The sequence below is a fragment of the Puntigrus tetrazona genome, unplaced genomic scaffold (assembly GCF_018831695.1).
Source record: "Puntigrus tetrazona isolate hp1 unplaced genomic scaffold, ASM1883169v1 S000000746, whole genome shotgun sequence".
Lineage (NCBI taxonomy): Eukaryota > Metazoa > Chordata > Actinopteri > Cypriniformes > Cyprinidae > Puntigrus > Puntigrus tetrazona.
In genome coordinates, this window is record NW_025048355.1 from 371,751 (window position 1) to 396,104 (window position 24,354).

The 24,354-nt window shown below is 37.2% G+C and overlaps 1 protein-coding gene and 1 long non-coding RNA gene across 3 annotated transcripts; both read left to right on the plus strand.

Annotated features, from left to right (window-relative positions):
• Positions 1–4,024: 4,024 nt before the first annotated feature.
• LOC122335282 lies at positions 4,025–5,180 on the plus strand. Its single transcript, XR_006248947.1, has 3 exons — positions 4,025–4,116; positions 4,341–4,478; positions 4,627–5,180. It is a non-coding gene; the product is annotated as an uncharacterized LOC122335282 (long non-coding RNA).
• Positions 5,181–5,600: 420 nt separating this feature from the next.
• LOC122335144 (dolichyl-diphosphooligosaccharide--protein glycosyltransferase subunit STT3B-like) lies at positions 5,601–23,067 on the plus strand. 2 transcript variants are annotated; one of them, XM_043232910.1, is made up of 17 exons: positions 5,828–5,974; positions 15,176–15,239; positions 15,968–16,076; positions 16,153–16,440; positions 16,512–16,577; positions 17,274–17,373; positions 18,022–18,120; positions 18,234–18,380; positions 18,454–18,502; positions 18,904–19,058; positions 19,132–19,343; positions 19,534–19,709; positions 19,935–20,106; positions 20,183–20,356; positions 21,139–21,252; positions 21,327–21,524; positions 21,592–23,067. In XM_043232910.1, the coding sequence occupies exons 1-17, from the start codon at positions 5,959–5,961 to the stop codon at positions 21,685–21,687; spliced, it is 2,235 nt and encodes a 744-aa protein (XP_043088845.1). In that variant the 5' UTR covers positions 5,828–5,958; the 3' UTR covers positions 21,688–23,067. The 2 variants fall into 2 exon arrangements, with proteins under 2 accessions (XP_043088844.1, XP_043088845.1); XM_043232909.1 differs by lacking the exon at positions 15,176–15,239 and having other exon boundaries at positions 5,601–5,974.
• Positions 23,068–24,354: the final 1,287 nt, after the last annotated feature.

Below are 24,354 nucleotides of genomic sequence, written 5' to 3' on the forward strand. Positions count from 1 at the left end.
GTTTTGTTACATTGTTTTCTTTGTGGAAAGAGCAACTTAATAATAGTAGTTTGCAGAGAATTTAATATTTGCTGAGACTATATGAGTTTCTTCGTCAAAACAGATTTGGAGAACATTACATCTCTTGCTCACAAATGCAGTGTGCAGTGAATGGGTGCCGTCAGATTAAGAGCTAATGAACATCTGATGAAAACATCACAATAATCCACACCTGCAAGTGAAGTGAAAAGCTGCATGTTTATATATATATATATATATATATATATATATATATATATATATATATATATATATATATTACATACAGTTTTCAAACCAACAGGAGTAAAGCCACACCTAAAGTGTAGGAACATCTTGCAAGAAATGTTTTGCTTGCAGTGAAAATGACGGAGAAAACAATAAATATTACATACTGTATTATAAGAAGGCCTAAAACAATATTTAAACGTATGAGTTGGATCATTTAGGTATAAAGCAGCCAGCTTGAACATTTTGCTATAAAATGGGCTTTTGATGACCTTCTTCAAGAAACCAGTAAAGAAAAAGATTTGCTTTTGCCTTTGGTATGCACTAAACAACACAAATGCCCTTAGGCTGATGAGACACAGAGCAACATTTTGAGCAATGTTGCTGTCAACAGGCAGCCAGGTAAAACACAGTGCCCACGACCGATCCAGATAGACATTTGTTACTCATTCTTAATGGAAAAGTGCCCGAGCAAGCAACATTGCTCAAAAAAATAAACAAATAAAGGCGCTGGATGTAATACATTTCTCAATCAGTCTGTTAATCAGGTTTAACATCTTGGAAGGTAGAGCTGGTTATGTAGTTGCATTTCAGTCATTATTTCATATTCATCCCGTCACCTGACAACAAAAACAGTCAAATATGTCAATGAAAGCTGTTTTATTGAGAATTTAGCTGTATCAAAACAAAGTATGTGGACACAGGGATGCAAAAAAGGTTTGTCTTGACCAATAAAGTCTCAGTTTTGGTATCAGGAATTCTGTTTTTGTATTATTCTAATTAATAAGATAATGAAAATAATAAAATAAATCAAACAGCAATGGAATGCAGTGAAACATTTCATGCACATTAATCATGATCAGCAGTTAACAGAAGCGATTCTTAAACTCTTTTCTTTAAAAGAAAACTTGATTCTTAAACTCGATTCTTTGATTCTCTGGTTGCTTACATGTTGTTCCATCTTCTCAAATCTTCTCTTTTTTTTACAAATCTCTCAGGTCAGGGAGTTTAGACTTCACTGGATAAGACAAGAAAGCCAAGATGCCCGAGGAACATTTAGTGATCTCGAAAGAGCCCTGGACCACTGATCTCACACGGTCTCCTCATTTTCTTTTATAGCTCATCCCCAAAATTTCTCACTCGTCCTTTCAGACAATGCTCAAAAAATATTCACTGAATATATTGATAAATTAAAAAAAAAACCTGAATTTATATTCATATATATATATATATATATATATATATATATATATATATATATATATATATATATATATATATATATATATATATATAATCGGTTAACGATCACCTGATCCCTTCCAGCTCCTGCACCTAAGACGGTAAGCTTTGCTTGATTCCCTGATCAATTTGATGGCACTGCTGAGCAATGTAAGGGCTTTATTTGTCAACTCTATTTCGAACATCAAGAGCTTATATTTGAGTCAGAAGAGAAGAAGTGTGCTTTCTTCATGACGCTGTTACACCTATTGACTAGGCCGCAGTTTGGGATTCGGATTCAGATATTCATTGGACTATTTCATGCAACAAATTCGGTAGGTGTTTGAGTACACAAATCCCTAGGCGCTACCCGAGTAAATATTGAACATTTTCCGGTACCCACTAACAAATCATTCATGCTCCCCGTAATTCTGTGTTTTGAATCTACAGCGATGATTCTGGAGCCGCTTTGAATCTGATTAATAAGGACATGGTCACCAAGTATCTGTACCATGATCTGTCCCAAGTACTCTGCAAGACCAGGGCCACTCAACTTCCTCCACACCGTCCCATTTGTTTACTTACCAAAGCCATGCCACCCAAAAGCAAAGGTATCAGGTTATGTTGTATGGGTTTGTGCTTGCTAACTCACCAGCACTCTTCCAATCATTTATCAATGAGGTCTTCCAAGATTTTCTAAACAACTGTGGTAGCTTACATCAAAATGTAAAGTAGTACAATTATTTTGTATTTACTCTAATCCAAGGCCACTCTATATCATTGTGAAACATGTTTTATTCTTCTTTTATGCTTCTAATAAAGATAAATCTGTGCAGAGCTCAGACAGAATGATCAATAATTCTTGTCTGCATGTTTCTGTTGCTGTTCATCCTCCTAGAGATTCCCAAAGAGAGATCAACTGCTGGATACATTACACTGACTTCTATCATGAGCGGTTTTTTCTCCACCTGGGCTAGAGAACTGCACTGACAGACCTTAAGATTTTTTTAAAAGATGTTCACAAACAGGCAAATATCACACCATAAGCTGATGATCCATCCTTATTTTTAACATTGTGCTCCTCCTGTCACGATTAAGTGATTCATTCTCATTCAACGTCTCTTCAACAGGGGACTCGGATCACCTGCATTTATATTAATTATAGATGCTGGGTTATTCTGTTGACAGGAGAAAAAAACTATAACCTTCACTAAACTTTGAATATGATATAAGATAAGATGCATCAGTTGTGATTTTGTTGGACATGTTTGGTTGGAGGGTGAGTCTATCAGTCAGGAATGCCTTGTAGTGATTCAGTTTGTAGATTTGTCCTCTATTGATTGTGTCCAAATAAAATAAGTTCATTTTAAAGGATTAGTTCACCCAAAAATGATTTACTCACCCTCAATGCATCCTGTAGGTGTATACAACTTTCTTCTTTCAGACAAATCGAATCAGAGTTACATTAAAAATTCAGTCCAGAACAAGTCAAAAAAGTGCATCCATCCATAATTAAACGCACCTCACATGGCTCCAGGTGGTGAATAAAGTTTTACCATAGTGATCAATGCATTTTATTTCAAATGTTATAAACACTTTTCTCTCACTTCCTTTAACTACCGTTACTCTCACATCCGCTGAGCCATTCTGGATGGAGGACATAGGCCTAGCACATGCAAAAACTAAAATCAAATACACCTAATATGCCCGCTACTTAAATTTTAATATAATTTAGACATGATCTCTTTTAATGTAATTTATGTTATTACGATTTATATGTTGCACTATACAAGAACAGAACCAAACTAATAGCAAGATAGTATTTAATTCTGGTTTAATGGTGTGTTTTAGAGTGAAAAATTAATTGCAAAGTATATGTTCAGTGTTGAGCTTCGCTAGAGGGCGCTCCACTCCAGACTCTTACCATTTTAACCAGGAATCCATTTCCCATAATCCTTTGCACAGACTTAACGCATCAACTGTCTCTCATCAGATCTCATCATCACACAGCTGTCTCACATTAGAAGGACTTTAAAAGTAGCAGAGCCTTCTACCCACAGTGCATGATATCCATCCTGATGGTAGTAGTAATGTTTAATGCAGACAGAGTAGACTGATGTGGATGAAGGTAAATAGATGCACTTTGGGACACAGGGCTGGTCTTTGCTTGTGACCGAATGTTTCTTAGCGTTTGATCTTTGGATGGTTATCTTATTTTTAACTGTTTGCTGCCATTTTGGTCATGTTTCTTAATAAAGCCTTGCATTTGGGTACTCTGCTTTGTTGTCACGGCTTCCCCTTTGTTATAACTGCTTTAATTGCTTTAGTTAAGCAATCTATGAATTGCTGTTTTTTAATATAAAGGCCCCTTTATATTGTGTGCATAATACTGTAAAACTTATTCACGCAGAAATGTGTGTTTACCAATTTTGCTATTAGTTGTGATGTCAAAATAAGTATGCAATCCTTTTTCGCCTTGGAAAATAAGACCAGAGGCAGGGTGGAGCTGGGGGAATTTAAATAAGCGTTGCATTTGTAAAACCAGTTTGACCAGTGTTGAATAAATAGCTCAGAGTGGAAAGCCAGGAAAAGATTCATGAGGAATCACAGCATTAAAACTTTCAGTCTGTTTGGATACTTAAAGGAAAGGTAAGTTCATCTTGCATGTTTTATGATGGCTTGAAATAATTTAAACATAAAATAGAAATATATTCAGCATGCGTACCAAGGTTTTGTAAAGATATAAAGCCACACCTAATGTGTGGCAACGTTTTTGCAGTGATTTTTTTTTTGTTTTAAGTGAAAGTGATTTGACAAACCATGAGCAAGTTCAAATAAAAGACTGAAGTTGTTGTCTTCCGACTTTGTTTTAGTTTTCGAATCAGTCAAAATGAATGATCTGAATGCACAAAGAAATAAAAAGAATATCGGAGCAGCTGGAAAAGGTGGAGATGATAACTGGAGCTGGACTCTGTTTTCACTGTTTTCACTGTCTGGCTTCGCACTGTACCGTAAGCACTGCATTCTGAAAAAATGTTTTGTACTTTTGTGTCCATTTTTAAATTTTCTTTTCTAGGACACATTTTAGCTATTCTTTAGATTTAATGAAAGACTATAGATCACCTTTCTGCACTGACAGTACTCTTTGTTTCTTTACAGAATGGTTCCTGCAAAAGAGAATAACAGATGAAATCAATTGCTTAAGCAGAAGCATTGAGAAAAACAGAAGGGAGGACAAAGCCATGGTTGTGATTCACGAGATCCGCAAGTTGTTGTACGCTAGACAAGATATAATTTGCAATAATATTCCATATCCTTTGCAGCAGACCAGAGAGCAGGAGTTAACCAGCATGGCCTCAAATGACCCTATAGCATGTCAACTCAATATAAAAGCTGACCTCCTCAAGATCTTCCGGCATCCTGAACCCTGCTCAAGAGCTACAATAGAAACATGTGTTGAAGACTGGCAGAGAAAACTTAAGGACTTACTCAAAAATAAGCAAAAATAGATTGATACACAGTTTTATAAGGATTCAGGATTTGTTTGACCCAATGTGACACTAGAGTTATGTTTGCGTGTTGTTTTTTAATGTCGATTATATATGTGATATTCAAACAAATCAGAATTTAATATGTTATGAAACTGAGCTTAAGCAGTGATTCCCACAATGTATTTCATTATTTAATTTTGTTAACTGTAAAATAAAAGTGTTACACACAGAAAAGTCCACTGTTCTTAAAAAGACAATGCTAAACTTTAGTTCTGACAATATTTTGTAAAATAGCCTATGCCTATGCTAAACCCCATAAAACAATAAATGTATATCTTAAGACCCAAAGGATGAATACAGCGATACCGTTTTCATAGCTTTAGTTATGGATAGTTTCCATATATTTGTCAAAATCAACTTTAAACAAAGAAAACAGAGGTTTAGAGCCAGTAAAATGTTATGAATATGAAATTTAGCTAACAGAATACATAAATTAATTATGTAATATTTCCTGTATTTTCTTTCGGGTAGTCATACATTCCAAAGAAAGCATCTTTAAGATACGGTAGAGTTTGTAGGAAATGTGAGTCGGTTCAACTGAATCGTTACAAAGAACCGTTTCAAATGAACGATTCAGTCTGGAATTCGGCATCTGGACGCAGATTTTGTTCTCAGTCGGATCCGAACCGCGCTGACTGTCAGATGAGGATGATGATGATGATGATGATGATGATGTGAGGATCCGCCGACTGAACCGATTCTCGTGAATATCAGAGAATAAACAGACGCTCATCCTGACAGAACATGACGGAGCTTCACCGCAGATGCTCTCCGCCCGGGTTCAGCCGCTCCAGCGCCGCGGGTGGAGGTGGAGGAAAAGGCGGATTATCTCAGCCGGCTGGATGGCGCTGTCTGCTGTCTCTCACCATCCTTTTCCTGGCGTGTGTGTGCGGATTCATCTCCAGACTGTTCGCGGTGATCCGCTTCGAGAGCCTCATCCATGAGTTTGATCCGTGGTGAGCAACTTTCTGTCCTGACAGCGCTCTATTTTCTTCGAAACACACTTAAAACTCTTGATAACTGTAAAAGTCATCTTGTATTGTGTATTTAATCTGTTGTGCGTTAACTGTCAGAGCTGCAGTAGAGTGTGTTCAGAGAGACAGTCTGTATTGAGGGAAACTCATTGGTTTTTAACTCCAGAGATAAGGTGTGTTTAAACACCTGTATGTTTAGGGGGTTTTCTCAGCAATCCAAATGTAATTTATTCATTTAACAGAATTTGTTAGCAAGGGTTCTCTTTGGTTTGATTTATGCATCTTACTGTGCATTAGATTTAATATTTTAACAGGTCAGATAGTTGTGTAGACGTTGACATGGTGAGCATGGAAGGCCATTAGAGAAAAAAAATATTTACTCAAAAATGAAACAATCGATTTTTGCACAAACAAGAGACTTTTTACATTTAATTTTTTTAAGCAATCTGTTCTTTTCTGTTTACAAATGCATGTTCATTTTTTTATTATTTTGATTGAGTTCATATTCATTTCAAGATGTTCTTAATTGATACTACAATGAGATGAAGTGAAGTGGATCAGATTGTCTGCTGTTATTATCTGGCGTAACTGAAGGTCTTTGTTTACAGAGAGCCAAAAAGTTATTACTTTTGTATAAAGAAGGCATTGAAACATTCACAATAAGACCAGGAAGATGTATTAAGAAAGAAAATCTGTAATTATGTGGACTTTCAGGCTGGAGAATCTTCTGATCTCTATCAAAATGAAGCATCGCTGTCGTGTTTACCTCGCATCTAATGCTCTTAATTTGATCGAGAGAAAAAAAAATACATTCTGCTCGGACTCTGTGTTTGTGTTCACACATGAGTAGAGGAGAGAGAATGAGACGAAGATGGATGGAGAAGGCGCTCTGGCTCGATCCTGCGGTTTGTTTGCCAAACATCCAGTTCCTCCTGCTGCTCGGCGAGACAGATAGTTAACCAGTATTGATTAAGTAGCTGTTAGAAACAGCGCTGCGGTCTGTTCTCCCTGATAACACACGAATATGGATTTTCTCCACCGTTTAATCCGCCGATTGGTTGGATTGAATTCAAACTGTAGATTAGTAAAGTAAATCAGGTCAGAATGTAAAAGACCTGCTTATAAGATCAATTTTTGTAAATGATTGCTAAAGTATTAATTGCACGTTTCTCCTCAGTAATAGAATAAGCTTAAAAGAGCTACTGCTGTTTCACCTCATTTCATAAATGAATGCGTTTTACCCATAAACAAAAGATTAATTATATCTTGTCACAATTATAATAGAGTTGTTGAACTGTTATGACACATGCTATGCGCTGTAACAGGTTAATGAGCGGTTATAGACTATAGACTATAGACAGTTACATAGACATTAGACTGCAGTCTAAAACACATGCAACCTCAGTAAAATTCTGCAATATGCATCTTGGGACTAGGGTCATGATTGACAGCACACCTCGAGACTGTTTGTTTGTTGTTTTGGCTTGAAGTCGTTCTCCTTCAAAACGGCACACTCTGTCCTCGCATAATCCTGTGCGTATTATTTGATGAAAATATAAATATTTATTAGATTATGTCTTTTTTTGCGGAGTGCTTCATGAATTTGTTGTATCCTTCTGCAGAGCGTGCGCACAGCGTTTTTTACATTTAAAAAATTCTAATTTACATTTGAATTCGTTTAATCACAATTTGAATTTAAATTGAAGCGTGAGTTTGAATGTAAGAATGCAATTTTAGTTTGACTTTGGTGTTCTGGATTTAGAATTCAAGCTCTTAAGTTCCAAATCCAGAATTTCAAAGTTCCAGCAGAAATCAGTCTCTCAGAAATCATCTGGTGTTTTGTTGTAGTGTGAGCAGCCTTCTCTGAGCGCTTAAACTCACGCCGAGGGCAAAAACTGAGCGTTTGTTCATCTGTGAGCGGCTCTGGGTTCGTATGATAAACAGCTTCATTAGTCTCTGTTAGCAGAAAGCCTCCGGTGCTTCGGCGATTGATTCTCTCCTTCAGAGCTTCTCCGAAGAGCCGTTCGCTCGTTCTGAAAATGAATCGCTCTTTGACCGAATCCTCTTATGTTTGTCTTTGCGGTTTCTGACTGAAACAAACAACATCATAAAAGTCATCAGCTTTAAGTATTATCTTTGTCTCCTAAGACATCCACAAATACAGTAAGAGTCTAGAGCTAAATGAATATGTTGAGAAATGTTTGAGTTCATAGAGACTCTAGAAGAGCTTCATGTGAGATTTTTTTTCTACATTTGGTCTCTATTTAATGCCATTGCTGTCTAGGAAAAAGAATTAAGTCATAAATGGGATGTTCAGTGTCTTGTGTGTGTGTGTTTTTTTGTCTTTCTTTGGCAAAGAAGATTGTGATTCTGTTTTCTGGCATAAACACTTGTCTAAGCTGGTAGGCTGGCACTTTGTTGGGCATGTTGCTCTAGTATGAGTGTGTGCGTGTGTGTGTAACTATAATGACATCATCTCTGGTGGCTCACAGACTGTGTGTTTTGTCAGTGCCATGTGTTGCTGGTTGGCAGACTGTCAGTCAAACACAGACATCAGACTGAGCCGGATCAGACCCACAGGAACAAGAAAACTGACAGTGATGGAGGAAAATGGAGAAGAAAACGATTCCTGGAGTATAGACAGATCAATGCATGCATGCTGAGTTGGAATGGATGATTGCTTATGAAGAACAGAATGAAGGTTCCAACGAAATCCATTTTATGTCCTTCAGAATTCTGTTTAGTGGTTTAATTAAGTTGTAATGTTCAAAACTCATGTCTAATTAATTCAATTTAATTCATTTAATTTTTCCTAAACGTTCTGTGTTTAAAATTTTCATAGTTAAATTAAATTTTAATAATCCAAAAATGAATTAAAGTCATGAAATGTACAGCACATAACAAACAGTTAGAGGACAGCTGACCGTGACGGCGATTTGGGAATCTTTTTCAACGAATAGAAGCACAAAAGTGAATTGCTGACAGTGTTTTCTTCCTGCTATGGTAAACGCTTTGAAAAAGTATTACTTTAGAGCATCAACACTCATTTGTCATTCATCAGGTTTTCAGATGCATGCATTTCAAAGGATCTGTTTTGTCGGCATATTCAGACGTTTGAAGAGATTTCACTGTAAATCACTTGATGTCACAGAAGTTCTTTGAAGTTTCTCTTGAATCTTTCTAACTCAGGAGACTCAGCGAGAATATATAATGTGCACTGTTCTCAGCCAAATCAATCTCTATATATATCTCCCTAAATTCAAATGGACGCAACTTAAAATGATTCATAATAAAGACAAAAAAGAGGAACATTTAAATAAGTTAAAACAGCTTACGAGCTGATGTAATGTTATTTATTTTAATTAATTCCCTCAAAAAACTGCCAAGAAAAAGTCTTTGGAAACCTGAATAAATAAGATGAAGTCTGATTTCTAGACCTGGAAGAGTCATGGGCATGAATACAATTTTAAGATATCAAGAACTACATCAGCGTTTTACACCCAATTATTTTTTTCCGGCTCATGTCATGCACTAAAAAAATAAACCTTCACAAAATTGGTATTAACATTCAGTTTCTGGAATTAAAAAATGTAATATACCATTTGGGTCTATAATTGATTACATGTCTTGTTTTATTTAATATTTAATCTTCAGACTATAAATGCACAAAATAAGAAGAAATCTTCATGTTGAGCTCTAAAAAATGTTAGTGATCAGGTAATGACTGTTAGTGAGTTCAGAGGTTTTATGCTACACAAAGACCATTTTTACTCTAAATGTTCTGCTTATGGTAGAATAAACCAGTAAAAAACTCTTTGAAACAGCTGAAGATGCTCTCTACCTGAGCTTCTTCAGCCCCTGAAGATCATCTGAGTCAATGAGGTGAAATTCAGTCCGAGTGCCTCTCAGTTTCTTCTTCTCCTGCTGTTGTTTATTTCTTCATTTGTGATTGCCTCTGGCATTTTCACGTTGTTTTGCAGTTCTCTTTCTCTCTTTCTGTCTTGCGGTGGTTTGTTGCATGAAGTAACTCTCTCAAAACCTTAAAAAAATAAAGCTTCTAAAATGTTTTTTTTGTTCTCACTGATGCAATATAACACATTTTTTGTACCCCAAAAAGCCTTGAAGTGTACTTTTCCTAAAGCACCCTCTTTTGTGCGCGTGAAGAACACTTTATTGATCTAAACAACGTTTTTGTACTATAAAGAACATTTTGAACCGCTGATTCCGAGAAGGAAGCTTTGTTTTAGGGGTGTAGTGAGCACAGGCAGCTCCCTTATAATTCAGCGTTATTTCGACTGTCCAGCCTTTTACATTTGACGCCGCGTGTGACGCCTTAAAATGCTGTCTAGGTAGAGACATTATTATTCTTTCTGCCATCCTGCGGTTCCCTTTAGGGCTCGAGCAGTCGTCATCACGCACATATCGATTTGATTCGACTCACAAAAGTCTTCATTTCATGCTCCGCTTTGAGAATATGACAGACTATACGGCATATTTTATTGGATTGTTCTGGTTTAAATTGTATTAGACAAGGTTTTTATTTCAAAAAAATCAATAACGGGCATTTTTAGAAAGACTTGTCCTGGAGAATTGTAGTTTTTCTGTCAACTGTCAAATTGCTTGTATAGCTATGTTTTTATGTTGTTAAAACTAAAATATTATTTAATTTAGTCTATATACATCTTTATGCAGTGAATTAAATTTTATTGGAAGTTTTACTACCCTCAGTTTGCCAAATAGCATTTTTTTGCTGGTTTGGTGTTAATAAATTCCTTTTCTTTTCTTTTATAATTTTCATAATTTTATGTCTTTTCCCGTTGAAAGACATTTTTGACCAAAACTAAAAATGCCAAATAACTCACACGTGCCTCAAAATGATGTACTGTACATTGTTTTATGTATTCGTTTTCATGTTTTTTTAATACGGTATGTTTTATGCATTATATACTGCACAGTGCGCAGCTCTTTCTCTCTTGTTCTCTTTTCACTCTCTGTCTGTTTTTCTCTTTTTTTCTCTGCGGTTGGTAATAAATGAGAGCTCGTTTATTGTGCGCTCAGTTTCTCTTTAGTTTGTCCTTGAGGTTCTGTTCTGGAGGCCATTGCTCAAAAGACAATCGATATCCTACAGTCGTTTTCAGCAGTCCTGAACTTGCAGTCGTTCCTCTCTCCACTTCCTGTTTGTGTGCATGTAATTGAGAGCGTTAACCGAGTTCATTTAGATTTCACACTCACTTACACGGCCCTAAAAATAGGCTTTGTTTTTTCCCCATGCAAAAAATAATGAATGCTTTTCTGTTGATTTTGCTTTAAAGATTGAGCTCTATTGAAGAACAGACTCAATGGCTAACTTGTAACTTTTATTATATCACAATAATTCAGCTTGCTTTAATGTCTCTGTGTCCTTGTAAAACTGAAGCTCTTTTTCTATAGCTGTATACATCTCTCTGTGACCTTGTGAAATACAGTTATTTAACACCTGCTAGTCACATATCTCATCTAATATAAAGTTTGAACTTGACCTTGGCTGTTTTTATGATTTGTAAATGTATGAACAATAAGATCCAACATCAACTGTACGCAGAAAGCTTGCTTGGTTGACAGAGAATCATTTTTAATGGTGTTGTATTAGCTGCGAGGATTGATGCCACAGTAATCCTATAGCCCTTGTTATTAATTTAAGCCTCATCTTAATTAATATTTCTGCTCCGTGCTGTGAGTTTTTAATCTGATTTCTGCTTCATTTGGTGGCTGGCATGTACAGGACTGGAGAGAATTATTCTGTATAACTATTCGTTTTTAATATTTATAATGCACTAAACAGATCTCTTGTCCTTTGTTTATACTGCATCACACAATACAATCAATAAAATGTTGTCATGATGATTATTTTCTCCTATGGCTGAAAACAGTGTTTGTATTTGTGCTGGTGTTTGTTATGTGATGGGTCATTGCGTGCCCTTTATGAGCCTGAGATGTGCTTGAGGGATTGTTTTTGTTTGTGGTGATATTTGTCAAATAATAAGCCTGCATCCTTTAATTCATGGTCATTCTGACTCGTTATTATGAAGAATCTGGTTAGATGTGTGTGATTTCTTAACTCGTTATTTAATGAGACTGCTTTCATTGCACGCTGTATACTGTTTGTTTCCCATACTATGTTAAAAAAATATAAAAATTAGTTTGCACACTTAAATAAAAAAGAGTCTCAGATCGAGGCCTTTTCATGATCCCTTTGGGCTCTTCCCAAAAATAAAAAATAAAAATGCTAAAAAATAAATACATAAATAGGCAGTATTGCTGTGTCAGAATTTAATCAGTGCTCAGGGCAAAACTACCACAAAAAATACTCAAGATATTTAAAGCAAAGACATGGCTTTGGAGCAAAAACCAGCCTTTATTTTTTTTCTGCATTTTAACTTTTTAGAAAACATGTAACATTATTATGTGCACAATACAACATTTTATAATATTGTATTCAAAATATTGTATTCAAAAGGACTAAACACACACACACACACACACATATATATATATATACATTTTTATATATTTATAAATAAATAGAATATTTGCATAAATGGGCGATGCAAAAATTATTTGCATTATTTGCAAGTATTTACATAAATGGGAGAAAAATGCCCCCAATAAGCTGAAAAATTATCCTCAGTTTAATTCCATAATTTTCTGATCAAATATAAATGAATAATGTATTACAGTGTGTTTATAATGTAGGAAAAATATGGCACCGTTAAGCAACAAAGATTATCTTCCAAATTTTGTTCTACGGGTAAAATATGATCCCTCAATGAAGTAATTCCTGACACTGATGTAGTGTGTAGTATTCAGTACACATTCCTCATGATCTCTTCAGATCAGAACATGTCTGACTGTAAAATGAATCAAATGTTGATGAATTGAATCTTATCAAGAGCTGAATCACTTCTGACTGATCTCAGTCCAGCTCTGAATCTCTGATCAGGTTGAAACCGGTGCTGGTCTCTTCTGATCATACAGAGTTTCCAACTCCATCATTAATGAATCTCTCCACGTCAAGCGAATCAGATTATTCTCTAACAGATGGTGGTTATCCTCGGCATGAAGCACTAGTAATGCTCCACCTGCTTTATTTTCATGTAAATCCTCATTGTACGTCTGTTCTGAATACAGAAACCACGATCAGGATGTTTGTGGCTGCTGCTGCGCTTTAAAGCGTGACCGTTTTTAATTATTTTAATGAATATAAAGCTCATTTAGTCACGGCAGGTTTGTGTCTCGTGGCGTTTGTTAATCTAGAGTAGTTAAAGGAATAGTTCACTCAGAAAATGAGGAGACACACGTGTGATTACAGGCTCTTTGTACGTCTGAGACGCAGGAGATTGAGCCAGACGTCTGCGTTTGATCTCTGTTCTTCTGTGGAGCACAGCTGAGATCTTTCGCTGGTGTTTTATTCAGTCTTGAATGGATCAAACGTCCTCGTGTCGTTTGTGATAAACTCTTATTCTTAGAGTCACTTTAATCTCACTTCATTGTCTATTCTCTGTCTAATAGCTTAAATATTATAAGTATGTAATCATAATCGTAACTTGTAACATCTTTTGTGAGTCATTGAGGTTGATGTTCAACTGCCCAGAATGTAGAAATGGGTTTCTCTGTGTGTGTTTTTGCCCCAAAAATATGAACCTGTCGACCATCACATTTGTTTCACCTCCTCTCCTCTTCTCTCTCTGTCTGTCTCTTTCATTCTTCTCTTTGTTCATGGTGAATTCAGGCTGTTATTTCTCTCTAGACTCTCTTCCCATTCAGTTTTTTGCACTTTGTGAGTTTTTTGCCGTCCCTGTGTGAGTTTGAGCGTGAAATGAGAGGACTCATGCTGAGCTGGAAACATCTGTCTGAAAACCTTCATCCATCCTCATCCTCATGCTGTGAGCTCTGGAGACGGCGTGACTAAATTTCTTCTGTTTTACTGAGATTGAATGACTCTACCTCCTCTTTCTCTTTTAGTCTCACGTGATTTATTGTAACGTTCGGATCTTGAGCTCCTTTTGATTTCACATTTCAAGACCCTCAGAGTGTGGTAATCATGTTAAGATCATAATGTTGTTATGAGCCGCTGATGTTCCTTGTGGCCTGGATCTGTTTGATTATAGACGTCACAGAGATCAGTTCAGGTAGAGATAGAGTAATAGCCATAATTTTCTGGTTCTGTTATCTGAACATCATTTCATCTGATTCATGTGGACTATGGTTTGTTTAAAGCGGTGATACTGAATGTGTGCACTAAACCAGGAAAACTTCACTGTTGGCTAATGAACAACAGCATGTGTACCGTGTATGATGAATTTAGAAATAAAACCCCTGACATAATCATCTCTCAAACTTTATTCTCAAAATATGTTTTTTGCTGTTTACTCAGATGCAACAGAAATAGGATGAATATTTTAAAGATTTTAAAATGTTTAGAATATTTAAAAGTTCAAATTATTTAGTTTTAAATTCAGATTAATTTCATTATTATTAGGATTCACTTTAATTTAGATCAGTTGTATTTTTTATGAATTTTATGAATTTTAAATCAGTTGTAATCACAGTATCAGTGTCATGTTTATTTCAGATCAGTTAGTTATAATTAGTTTGTAATAAGATTGAGTTTGATTTTTATTTCAGATCAGTGTGTTTTTGATGTCAGTTTGATTTTGAATTCATATCAACTGAGTTTTAATCAGATCAGTTTTTTTTAACCCAGACAAACTTTGTTGGTATAACTTCAGTTATCTTTTTAAATCAGATCAGATTTTTTTGTAATTCATATCTGTTCGATTTCAAATTCAGATTGTGTTTTAGAGTCTCATTCTGACACCTTTGACTGTACAACAGGATCTGTCATAGACACAGAAAACTGCAGAAAACTGATTAGTGTCCCAAAATAGTGTGTGTGTCATCTGTGATGGATTACCAGCTTTGGTTTCACAACCTCTAGAGCAGAGGAATGGGTTCTCCGAGATCAGCTCACAAACACACTCAGCCTGTCATCCTGTGTGTGTGTGTGTGTGTGTGAGGATGCTCAGTGGGAGTTTCCCTCGTTGTGTCCAGAAGCTTTTGATGTTCTCGTGTTGTGCTCACAGATGCTGCTCTGATCCAGACAGACGGATGCAGATGATGTTCATGTTCTCTCTCTCTGAGCAGGTGCAGAGTCACTGTTTACAGCTCATGCCTTCAGAAGACGAGGAAGTCTGTCATTACTCATACCGTATGTTTGTTTATTTTTGTTATAAGCTCATTTATTTATGTACATTTCAATTAATCTTTACTTTCTGCATTCATTTATTTATTTGTCATGAGCTCTTTTTGTTCATTTGTGACCAGGGACCACAAAACAATTTTTCATAATTGAGATTTAAACCACCTGAAAGCTGAATAAATAAGCTTGCTGTTGATGTATGGTTTGTTAGAATATGACAATATTTGAAAATCTCGAACCAGAGTGCAAAAAATCTAAAAACTGAGAAAATTGCCTTTAAAACTGTCCAAATGAAGTTCTTATCAATGCTTATTATTAATTAAAAATTAAGTTTTAATATATTGATCATAGGAAATTTATTAAATATCTTAATGGAACATGATCTTTACTTATTATCCTAATGACTCAATAATTTTGACCCAAACAATGTATTTTTGGCTACTGCTATAAATGTACCCCAGCGACTTAAGACATTTATTCATTCATTTATATGCCATTAATGCATTGATGTTTATTTGTTTATGTCATGAGCTCTTTATAGCTTCATCATCAGAATGTAAAGTCTGTCATAATAGCACATGTGTGATGATGGACTGATTCCAGATCAGCTGTCAGACCTGGAAAAAGAGCAAACACAGCATATAAATGATGTTGCATTCTTGATTGACGTGCGCAAAACCTCTGCATCTCATTTGCATATGCAACACTTGTGAGTGTTTTTGTGTGTTTGTGAACAGGTTTAATTACAGATCCACCCATCATCTGAGCACCAGCGGCTTCTACGAGTTCCTCAACTGGTTTGATGAGAGAGCCTGGTATCCTCTGGGGCGGATCGTCGGAGGAACGGTGAGTGCTGACTGAGTTCTTTCACGTCTGAGGAGCTTCTTGAGGAGCTCAGAGCGGTTCCTGTGTGCTCCTGCAGGTCTATCCTGGTCTGATGGTGACCGCGGGTCTGATTCACTACATCCTGAACCTCGTCCACCTGAGCGTTCACATCCGGGACGTCTGCGTGTTCCTGGCGCCCGTCTTCAGCGCTCTGACCGCCATCGCCACCTTCCTGCTGACGCGGGAGCTGTGGAGTCAGGGGGCGGGGCTTCTGTCCGCCTGCTTCATGGCCGTCGTCCCCGGATACATCTCACGCTCGGTCGCCGGGTCCTTCGATAACGAGGCCGTGGCCATATTCGCCCTGCAGTTCACCTACTTCCTGTGGGTAAGAGGAAGCTCTGGAGGAAGATGGTTTTTTGAGCTGAACTGGAAGTGAGTGGTTCTGTGTTTGTTCAGGTGAAGTCCATCAAAACTGGATCGGTGTTCTGGACCGTCGGATGCTGCCTCTCGTATTTCTACATGGTGAGTGTGAATGAAGCTCTGAATCCAGTCTGTGTCTACAGGAAAAAAACTATTATTAAACAATAAAGTCTTCTATTTTATTTTATTGAACTGTATTTGCAGAAATTATAATATTAGTCAAATAAAAGGCCACTTAGGTATATATAAAGAGAGTATATTTTCTTAGACTTTCACGTGCACTTTTAAAAAATAATGTCAAATTAAAATTGTTACTTTATAGTTAAAATTATTGTTTTGTCATACAATACTTTGTTTTATTTAATTGCACAGAACATGTTTTATGAGTTTAGCGCCTAAAAAACATTACATTCAAATCAATTAACATTCAATATTTTTAGTGAGTTGTTTCCATAATAAGTACTTTAAAGTTATAAAAGTATGTTAAAGTGTATTTCTGTTTCTCAAGGGCATTGAAGACTCTGTCACGATAGAATCTCTCAAATGATGAACTCAGTCTCATTCATTAATGTTTTTTCATTCACAAATGTGTTCATCTTGTTCATTTTTTCATTTGACTCTTTAAAGCTGATTGATTCTGTGATTCTTCTCATGATCGAATCAGATCAGTAAAAATCTGTGTTTTTCAACGAGGGAAATTATGTTTGTTGGTTTGCTCCTCATGTCAGAGTTTTCATCACAAATGACTTTATTCAGACTAACCGTGTGTGTGTGTGTGTGTGTGTGTGTGTGTTTGAGGTGTCGGCTTGGGGCGGTTACGTCTTCATCATTAATCTGATTCCTCTTCACGTGTTTGTTCTGTTGTTGATGCGACGCTTCAGTAAGAGAGTTTACATCGGTGAGTCTCAGTTAAGATTCACAAACATTCACAGCTCAACCTGAACTCTGATTCATTCTGATTAGTCTTCTCTTATCTCTCTCTCTCTCTCTCTATGTCTCTCTGTCTCTCTCTCTGTCTCTCTCTCTCTCTCTCTCCTCTCTCTCTCTCTCTTTCTCTCTCTCTCTCTCTCTCTCTCTCTCTCTCTCTCTCTCTCTCTCTCTCTCTCTCTCTCTCTCTCTCTCTCTCTCTCTCTCTCTCTCTCTCTCTCTCTCTCTCTCTCTCTCTCTCTCTCTCTCTCTCTCTCTCTCTCTCTCTCTCTCTCTCTCTCTCTCTCTCTCTCTCTCTCTCTCTCTCTCTCTCTCTCTCTCTCTCTCTTTCTGTCTCTGTCTCTCTCTCTCTCTCTCTCTCTCTCTCTCTCTCTCTCTCTCTCTCTCTCTCTCTCTCTCTCTCTCTCTCTCTCTCTCTCTCTCTCTCTCTCTCTCTCTCTCTCTCTCTTTCCTCCTCTCTCTCTCTCTCTCTCTCTCTCTCTCTCTCTCGTATCTCTCTCTCTCTCTCTCTCTCTCTCTCTCTCTCTCTCTCTCTCTCTCTCTCTCTCTCTCTCTCTCTCTCTCTCTCTCTCTCTCTCTCTCTCTCTTCTCTCTCTCTCTCTCTCTCTCTCTCTCTCAGCGTACAGCACGTTCTACATCATTGGTCTGATTCTGTCGATGCAGATTCCTTTTGTTGGTTTTCAGCCAATCAGAACCAGTGAACACATGGCAGCGGCCGGTGAGTCTGTCTTCATTGGCTGCAGAGTCACAAACACCCAAACGCTGATTCAGTGTTGATTTAATGTGTGTGTGTGTGTGTGTGTGTGTGTGTGTGTGTGTGTGTGTGTTCAGGTGTGTTCATTCTCGTGCAGCTCTACTCGTTCCTGCAGTTCCTGCGAGACAGACTGACGCTGCAGGACAAACAGACTCTGTTTTCTGTCTTCGTTTGTGTCGCTGCGCTGCTGCTGTTTGTTTGTGTCGTTTACTTCAGTGGCATCGGTCAGTTTCCCGCGGTACATGATCATGTGACACGTATGATGACATGTTGATGATCATGTGTGTTTGTGTTCAGGTTGGATCGCTCCGTGGAGCGGACGCTTTTATTCCCTCTGGGACACGGGGTAAAAATACACTGATAATTAAAGCATTTACTTATCATTTAATTATTTATCAAAAACTCTTAAAAACAGCAACATTCTAAACTTCACTTTTTAAAACAGTTCTGATCCTTGATTCTGATTGGCAACCGTTTCTGAGGAACTGTATTGTTTGGCGGAAAAATACTTTTTTATTAATATTGCACTTTATTTTGTGACACCTTGCTATGTAACTCTGTTAATAATCATTCTACAAAAGTAATAAGCCTCATGAAGCCGTGGTTTACAGTAAATAGGTTACAGCTTCTTGGGGCTATTGCTTTATAGAACACCCTAGCAACTGCATAGCAACATACCAGAATCCCTCTGAAGCGCTAGTATCTGTACAGCAGCTCTGGTAATGTTTAATGTGTATTTTTCTGCAGCTACGCTAAGATTCATATTCCGATCATCGCGTCGGTATCGGAGCATCAGCCCACCACCTGGGTTTCCTTCTTCTTTGATCTTCACATCCTGGTCTGCACCTTCCCAGCAGGCCTGTGGTTCTGCATCAGGAACATCAGCGCAGAGCGCGTGTTCGGTATGTGCCCTGCCGCAGATGCTTTCCTTCAGGTCCAGTGCTGCGTGTCTCAGGTGTGTGTGTGTCTCTGCAGTGGTTCTGTACGGCATCAGCGCGGTGTATTTCGCCGGTGTGATGGTGCGGCTCATGCTGACTCTGACGCCGGTGGTGTGCGTTCTGTCGGCCGTGTGTTTCTCCAGCGTGTTTGAGCGCTATCTGGGCGACGAGCTCAAGCAGGACGATCCTCCGGCTGAAGACGCGCCGGCGACAAACGACAGGAAGAACTTTGGGAGTCTCTATGATAAGGTGCGACGAGGATCACAGAACAAAAATTCAGATCATTCAAAGATTCAGATTCAGATTTTTCACTGAAATTCAAGTTAATCAGGTTGACATTTAAGAGTTACATTTTATTGTTCAAGAGTCCAAGTGATCATGTGTGTTAAAGTCATGTGTATCCCCCCTGCTGGTGTGTGTGTGTGTGTGTGTGTTTCAGGCTGGTAAGCTGCGTAAGCATCACGTGTGTGAAGAGGGTTTGGGTTCAAACATCAGGAGTCTGGTGATGGTCCTCCTGCTGCTGCTGCTGCTGATGTTCACCGTTCACTGCACGTGGGTCACCAGCAACGCTTACTCCAGTCCCAGTGTCGTGCTGGCTTCACACAACCATGACGGGTACAACACTCACACACACGTGCACGCACATACTCTCTCTTAACCCCCCACCCACACTCACCCACACACACACACACACACACTCTCTTTGCCAGATTTATAAGCCCTTGTAACTAGCGAGGACCGGTCACATGTCCACTAGTGGGTTGTCATGATTTTTCACTGTGTAAGTATATTTAAACCAGTCAACTCACACACACTCATCCCTCCTGCTGTGTGTTTCAGCTCACGCAGCATCCTGGACGATTTCAGAGAGGCGTACTATTGGCTGCGACTCAACACCGATCAACACGCTCGTGTCATGAGCTGGTGGGATTATGGGTATCAGATCGCAGGCATGGCCAACAGAACCACGCTAGTGGACAACAACACCTGGAACAACAGCCACATCGCGCTGGTGAGCCGCGCCGGCCACAGGAAGAGACGCTTCGCCACAGGAAGTCTGACTGCCTCTCTCTGATTGGCTCTCTTAGGTGGGCAAAGCCATGGCGTCCAATGAGAGCACGGCGTATGACATCATGAGGCTGCTGGACGTGGACTATGTGCTGATCATCTTCGGAGGGGTGATCGGATACTCAGGCGACGACATCAACAAGTTCCTGTGGATGGTGAGGATCGCTGAGGGAGAACATCCTAGAGACGTGCGGGTGAGTTCCAGCATGACTAAACCAACTGAACCCACTAACTAAACCAACTAACCAAATCTTACTAAACCCACTAATTAAAACTAACTAACCCCACATTAAATTAACTTAATCTACTAACTAAACCCACTAACTAAATTAACTAAACCAGTAACTAAAATGAACTTAATCCACCTACTAAACTAACTGATTCCCACAAACTAAACTAACTAAACCCAGTAAATAAATAAATCCACTAACTAAACTAACAGAACGCACTAACAGAAACTACTGTAACTAAATCCACTAATTAAAATGAACTAAATCCAAATTAACAGTTAAATAGTTAAATAAACTTAAGTTATAAATGAACTACTACAAATTGTGTTCGGTAACTGAAAAATTAATTAAAATTAACATTAATAAAAATTACAAAAGCACATATCAAAATGACAAAAACTAAACTGAATTGTAAAAAAATCTAAAAACAAAATGTAAAAAATATATAATATAATTTTAAAAACAACAATGTAAACTGAAAATAAAACAAAATTCAAATAAATACTCTAATAGTATATAAATGATATCTATAAAGATCTAAAGAAGCAATTAAACAGGAAGTGTGTGTGTGTGTGTGTGTGTGTGTGTGTGTGTGTGTGTGTGTGTGTGTGTGTGTGTGTGTGTGTGTGTGTGTGTGTGTGTGTGTGTGTGTGTGTGTGTGTGTGTGTGTGTGTGCGCGTGTGTGTGTGTGTGTGTGTGTGTGTGTGTGTGTGTGTGTGTGTGTGTGTGTGCGTGTGTGTGTTCAGGAGAGTGATTTCTTCACACCTCAGGGAGAGTTCAGGGTGGATAAAGCTGCGTCTCCAGCGCTGCTCAACTCTCTGATGTATAAGATGTCTTACTATCGCTCCGGAGAAATGCAGGTGATTCTGGTCACATGATCTCATTCTGCGGCGTGTTTGAGGCTCGTGTGTCAGACGTCTTCCTCTCTGTTCAGCTGGACTTCAGAACTCCTCCAGGATTCGACCGGACTCGAAACGCCGAGATCGGAAACAAAGACGTGAAGCTGAAGCACCTGGAGGAAGCCTTCACCTCGGAGCACTGGCTCGTTCGGATCTATAAAGTCAAAGATCTGGAGAACAGACAGCCGCTGGAGCGCAGACCTCCAGTCACACACAGACTCTCCTCCAGAAAGGTATTTATGTCTCATTCGCAGTTCTTTAGGTCTCTTGATGTTGTCTTAACGCTGTAGATCTGCGCAGGGCTGCAGGAGGAAACGAGGATTCATTAAAAACAAACTTGTTCTGAAGAAAGGTAGAAGACTGAACCGGAGACAGAAGAGAACGAGACTAGTCTGAACCGAAGCGGATCAGTGAAGATGAAGACTGACTGTTTGATTTCAGCTGGTGCTCTGTTGCTCTTTCACCGTTTCATACTTGAATATGTGTTTGATATGACCGAGAATAAAAGGTTTTTTAATAGGTCATGAAGGAAATTGTAAACTTTTGGACATTAAAGCTGATGGAGAATGAAGATGTTGCTCACGTTCTCCTCATTTTAAACATTTACAATTAAAAATCACAATTATCCCAATCACAAAATATTTAAGACAAATATAAGATTTTTCTACAGGAATTGCATATACCATGATAACGTTCTAGGTTTTAAAGGTGCTGTATGTAGGATTGACACTGAGTGGTTCAACTAGGTATTGCAGTCCAAATTTTTTCACCCGTCCCAGAAGACACATTTTCAGAGGAGAAGAATTGTCTGTATCATAGTTTTTCAGATAAACAAGTATGTTAACTTAGCTTGATTCTTAAACATCTTCTAACATATTATAGTATTTTTATTCTTTAGCAGAATCAGATTCCTACCGGTTTTAGGGCAATATTGATGACTGTATATTAAAATAATAAACCTAATGTGGTCTGTAGGTATTAGTCATACACAACTATTTTAGTAGTGACTAGTTGCATCTATTTTATTTGATTTACGTAATCAGATTTTCAAAATGCATTAATGCAGGTTTAATCAGCATAAATCTGTTCATTGTAAAACAATTACATTTAAGTTAAAGAATATGAACAAGGTTAAAATGTGTCTGGCTATGGAACAAGAAATGTTCTGTTAAAATCAATGAGACTGAAACAAACTGGATTTATTAATAATAAATAAATAAAAGAAATCGATAAAATCAGTTTATCAGTACTATTACATAAATCTGAATTGTTTCATTTATGTATGACTGACAAACACACATCACAGTAAGTTTATTAGTCTGTTAATATTAAAACTATCACGCAAATCAATGGAAATCTTATATGCAGTTCAAATACGGAAATCTTACATTTATTCCTATATATTTTAGTGAATGTCCTTTTGAAATGTTCTTGTGCAAAAGTGATTTCTGAAAGGGTTTTGATATTTTTCGGTTTCTTTTTGAGCTTTGGTAGTTTTCCGGGGAGTTTGTAACGAATCAAATGATGCAATAATTATCAGGACTTTTGGAGTTTTTGCAGTGAATGTAAAAGTGTTTACTTTTTGTCATAAATGTACAGCATGAATGTTTTTAGTACACTTTAGTATGCAAAAATAAATCTGTCATGTGTGCGGCTGCTGATCCCACTGATCTGATGCTGCTTTACTCCGAAGTTTGTGTGGCTTTATATGCTGAGCCTCTGAACTCATTTTATTTCTCAATAAAAGCACTTCCCAGTTCCCAGTTAAGAAAAATATGTTTGTTAGTCGCTGATGTTCACGATAAGTTACAAAAGCATTATTTCTGAACCGGGAACATTAAATTTCATAATTTTCCAGACATTATGGGAACGTTACTTAATGAAAGTTCTGAAAACAAGTAGTTTTATATATATATATATATATATATATATATATATATATATATATATATATATATATATATATATATATATATATATATATAAAATATGATCGACGTCCAGCTAAAATAACAGAAATAACACATTCCATGAATAATGTAACGTTTGTCTTTAGTCGAGCTATTCATAAAAAAGCAAAGCATGCCACATTAATAAAATAACGTAGGCTACTATACATGCATTTTGTATTTGTTACAAGCATTTCTGGTTTTAAAAGGTGTCACAGCATGTGGCGTTTAGAGGATTTTTAAACCGTGATTCTAAAAGTTCTTGTTACTCTTGAAGACGTCTTTCACGTGTTTGGCGATGTGCCCACACAGAGAGATTTGCTTACATTTTTGCTCATCCAATCTCATTTTGTAAGCGACTTTTCTTTCTGTATTTCGTTCTCTTTTCCACGTTGAAGCCATCCAACAAACATATTCAGGTGGGTTAACGTTATACAACGTTAGAACACCAAATATGATGAGCTCCTCGAAATGCATATAGCATATAGTTTAGATATAAACATTACAACAGCATTACGATCGAGTTTGTAGCTTAATTAACTATATTTTAAATCTTTTGACTGCTTTAATTTAGTTGGTGAACAGTAATCAGCTGAAAAAGACGATGATGGGCATCGATTCAGTCCGCAGACTAGTATCTCTGATCAGTTCACATGGAAATCATGGCAGAAAGTTGGGTGAATGAGTCCTTTAATGTCATCAGACGATGGTTTTACTCAGAAAATCCTCTAATGGACGTGTTTAATAAAATGCAATTTATTATTATTATTATTTATACAGTATATTTATAAATTTAACTTAAAAAAATCCTTTGGTATACATTTCTGAATTTGATTTACTTGTCTTTATATTTTTATTTATAATTTTATTCATTTAAGTTATATTGCAATGAAATTGACAATTAGAAAATTCGAAAAAAATTAGAAAAAAAATTCCACATTTTTGTAAAAATTGTGAATTGTGAAAAAGAAATTGTGGCGGAAATAAGCTTCCATAAGTACCATATTCACCATTCTTGCATTTACAATACAAATGGCTGAGCAGTTCTTATGGTAAAAAATAAGGTGGATAGTGTCCCTTTAAATTTGAAATGAGGTATCACATTCAGGTCAAG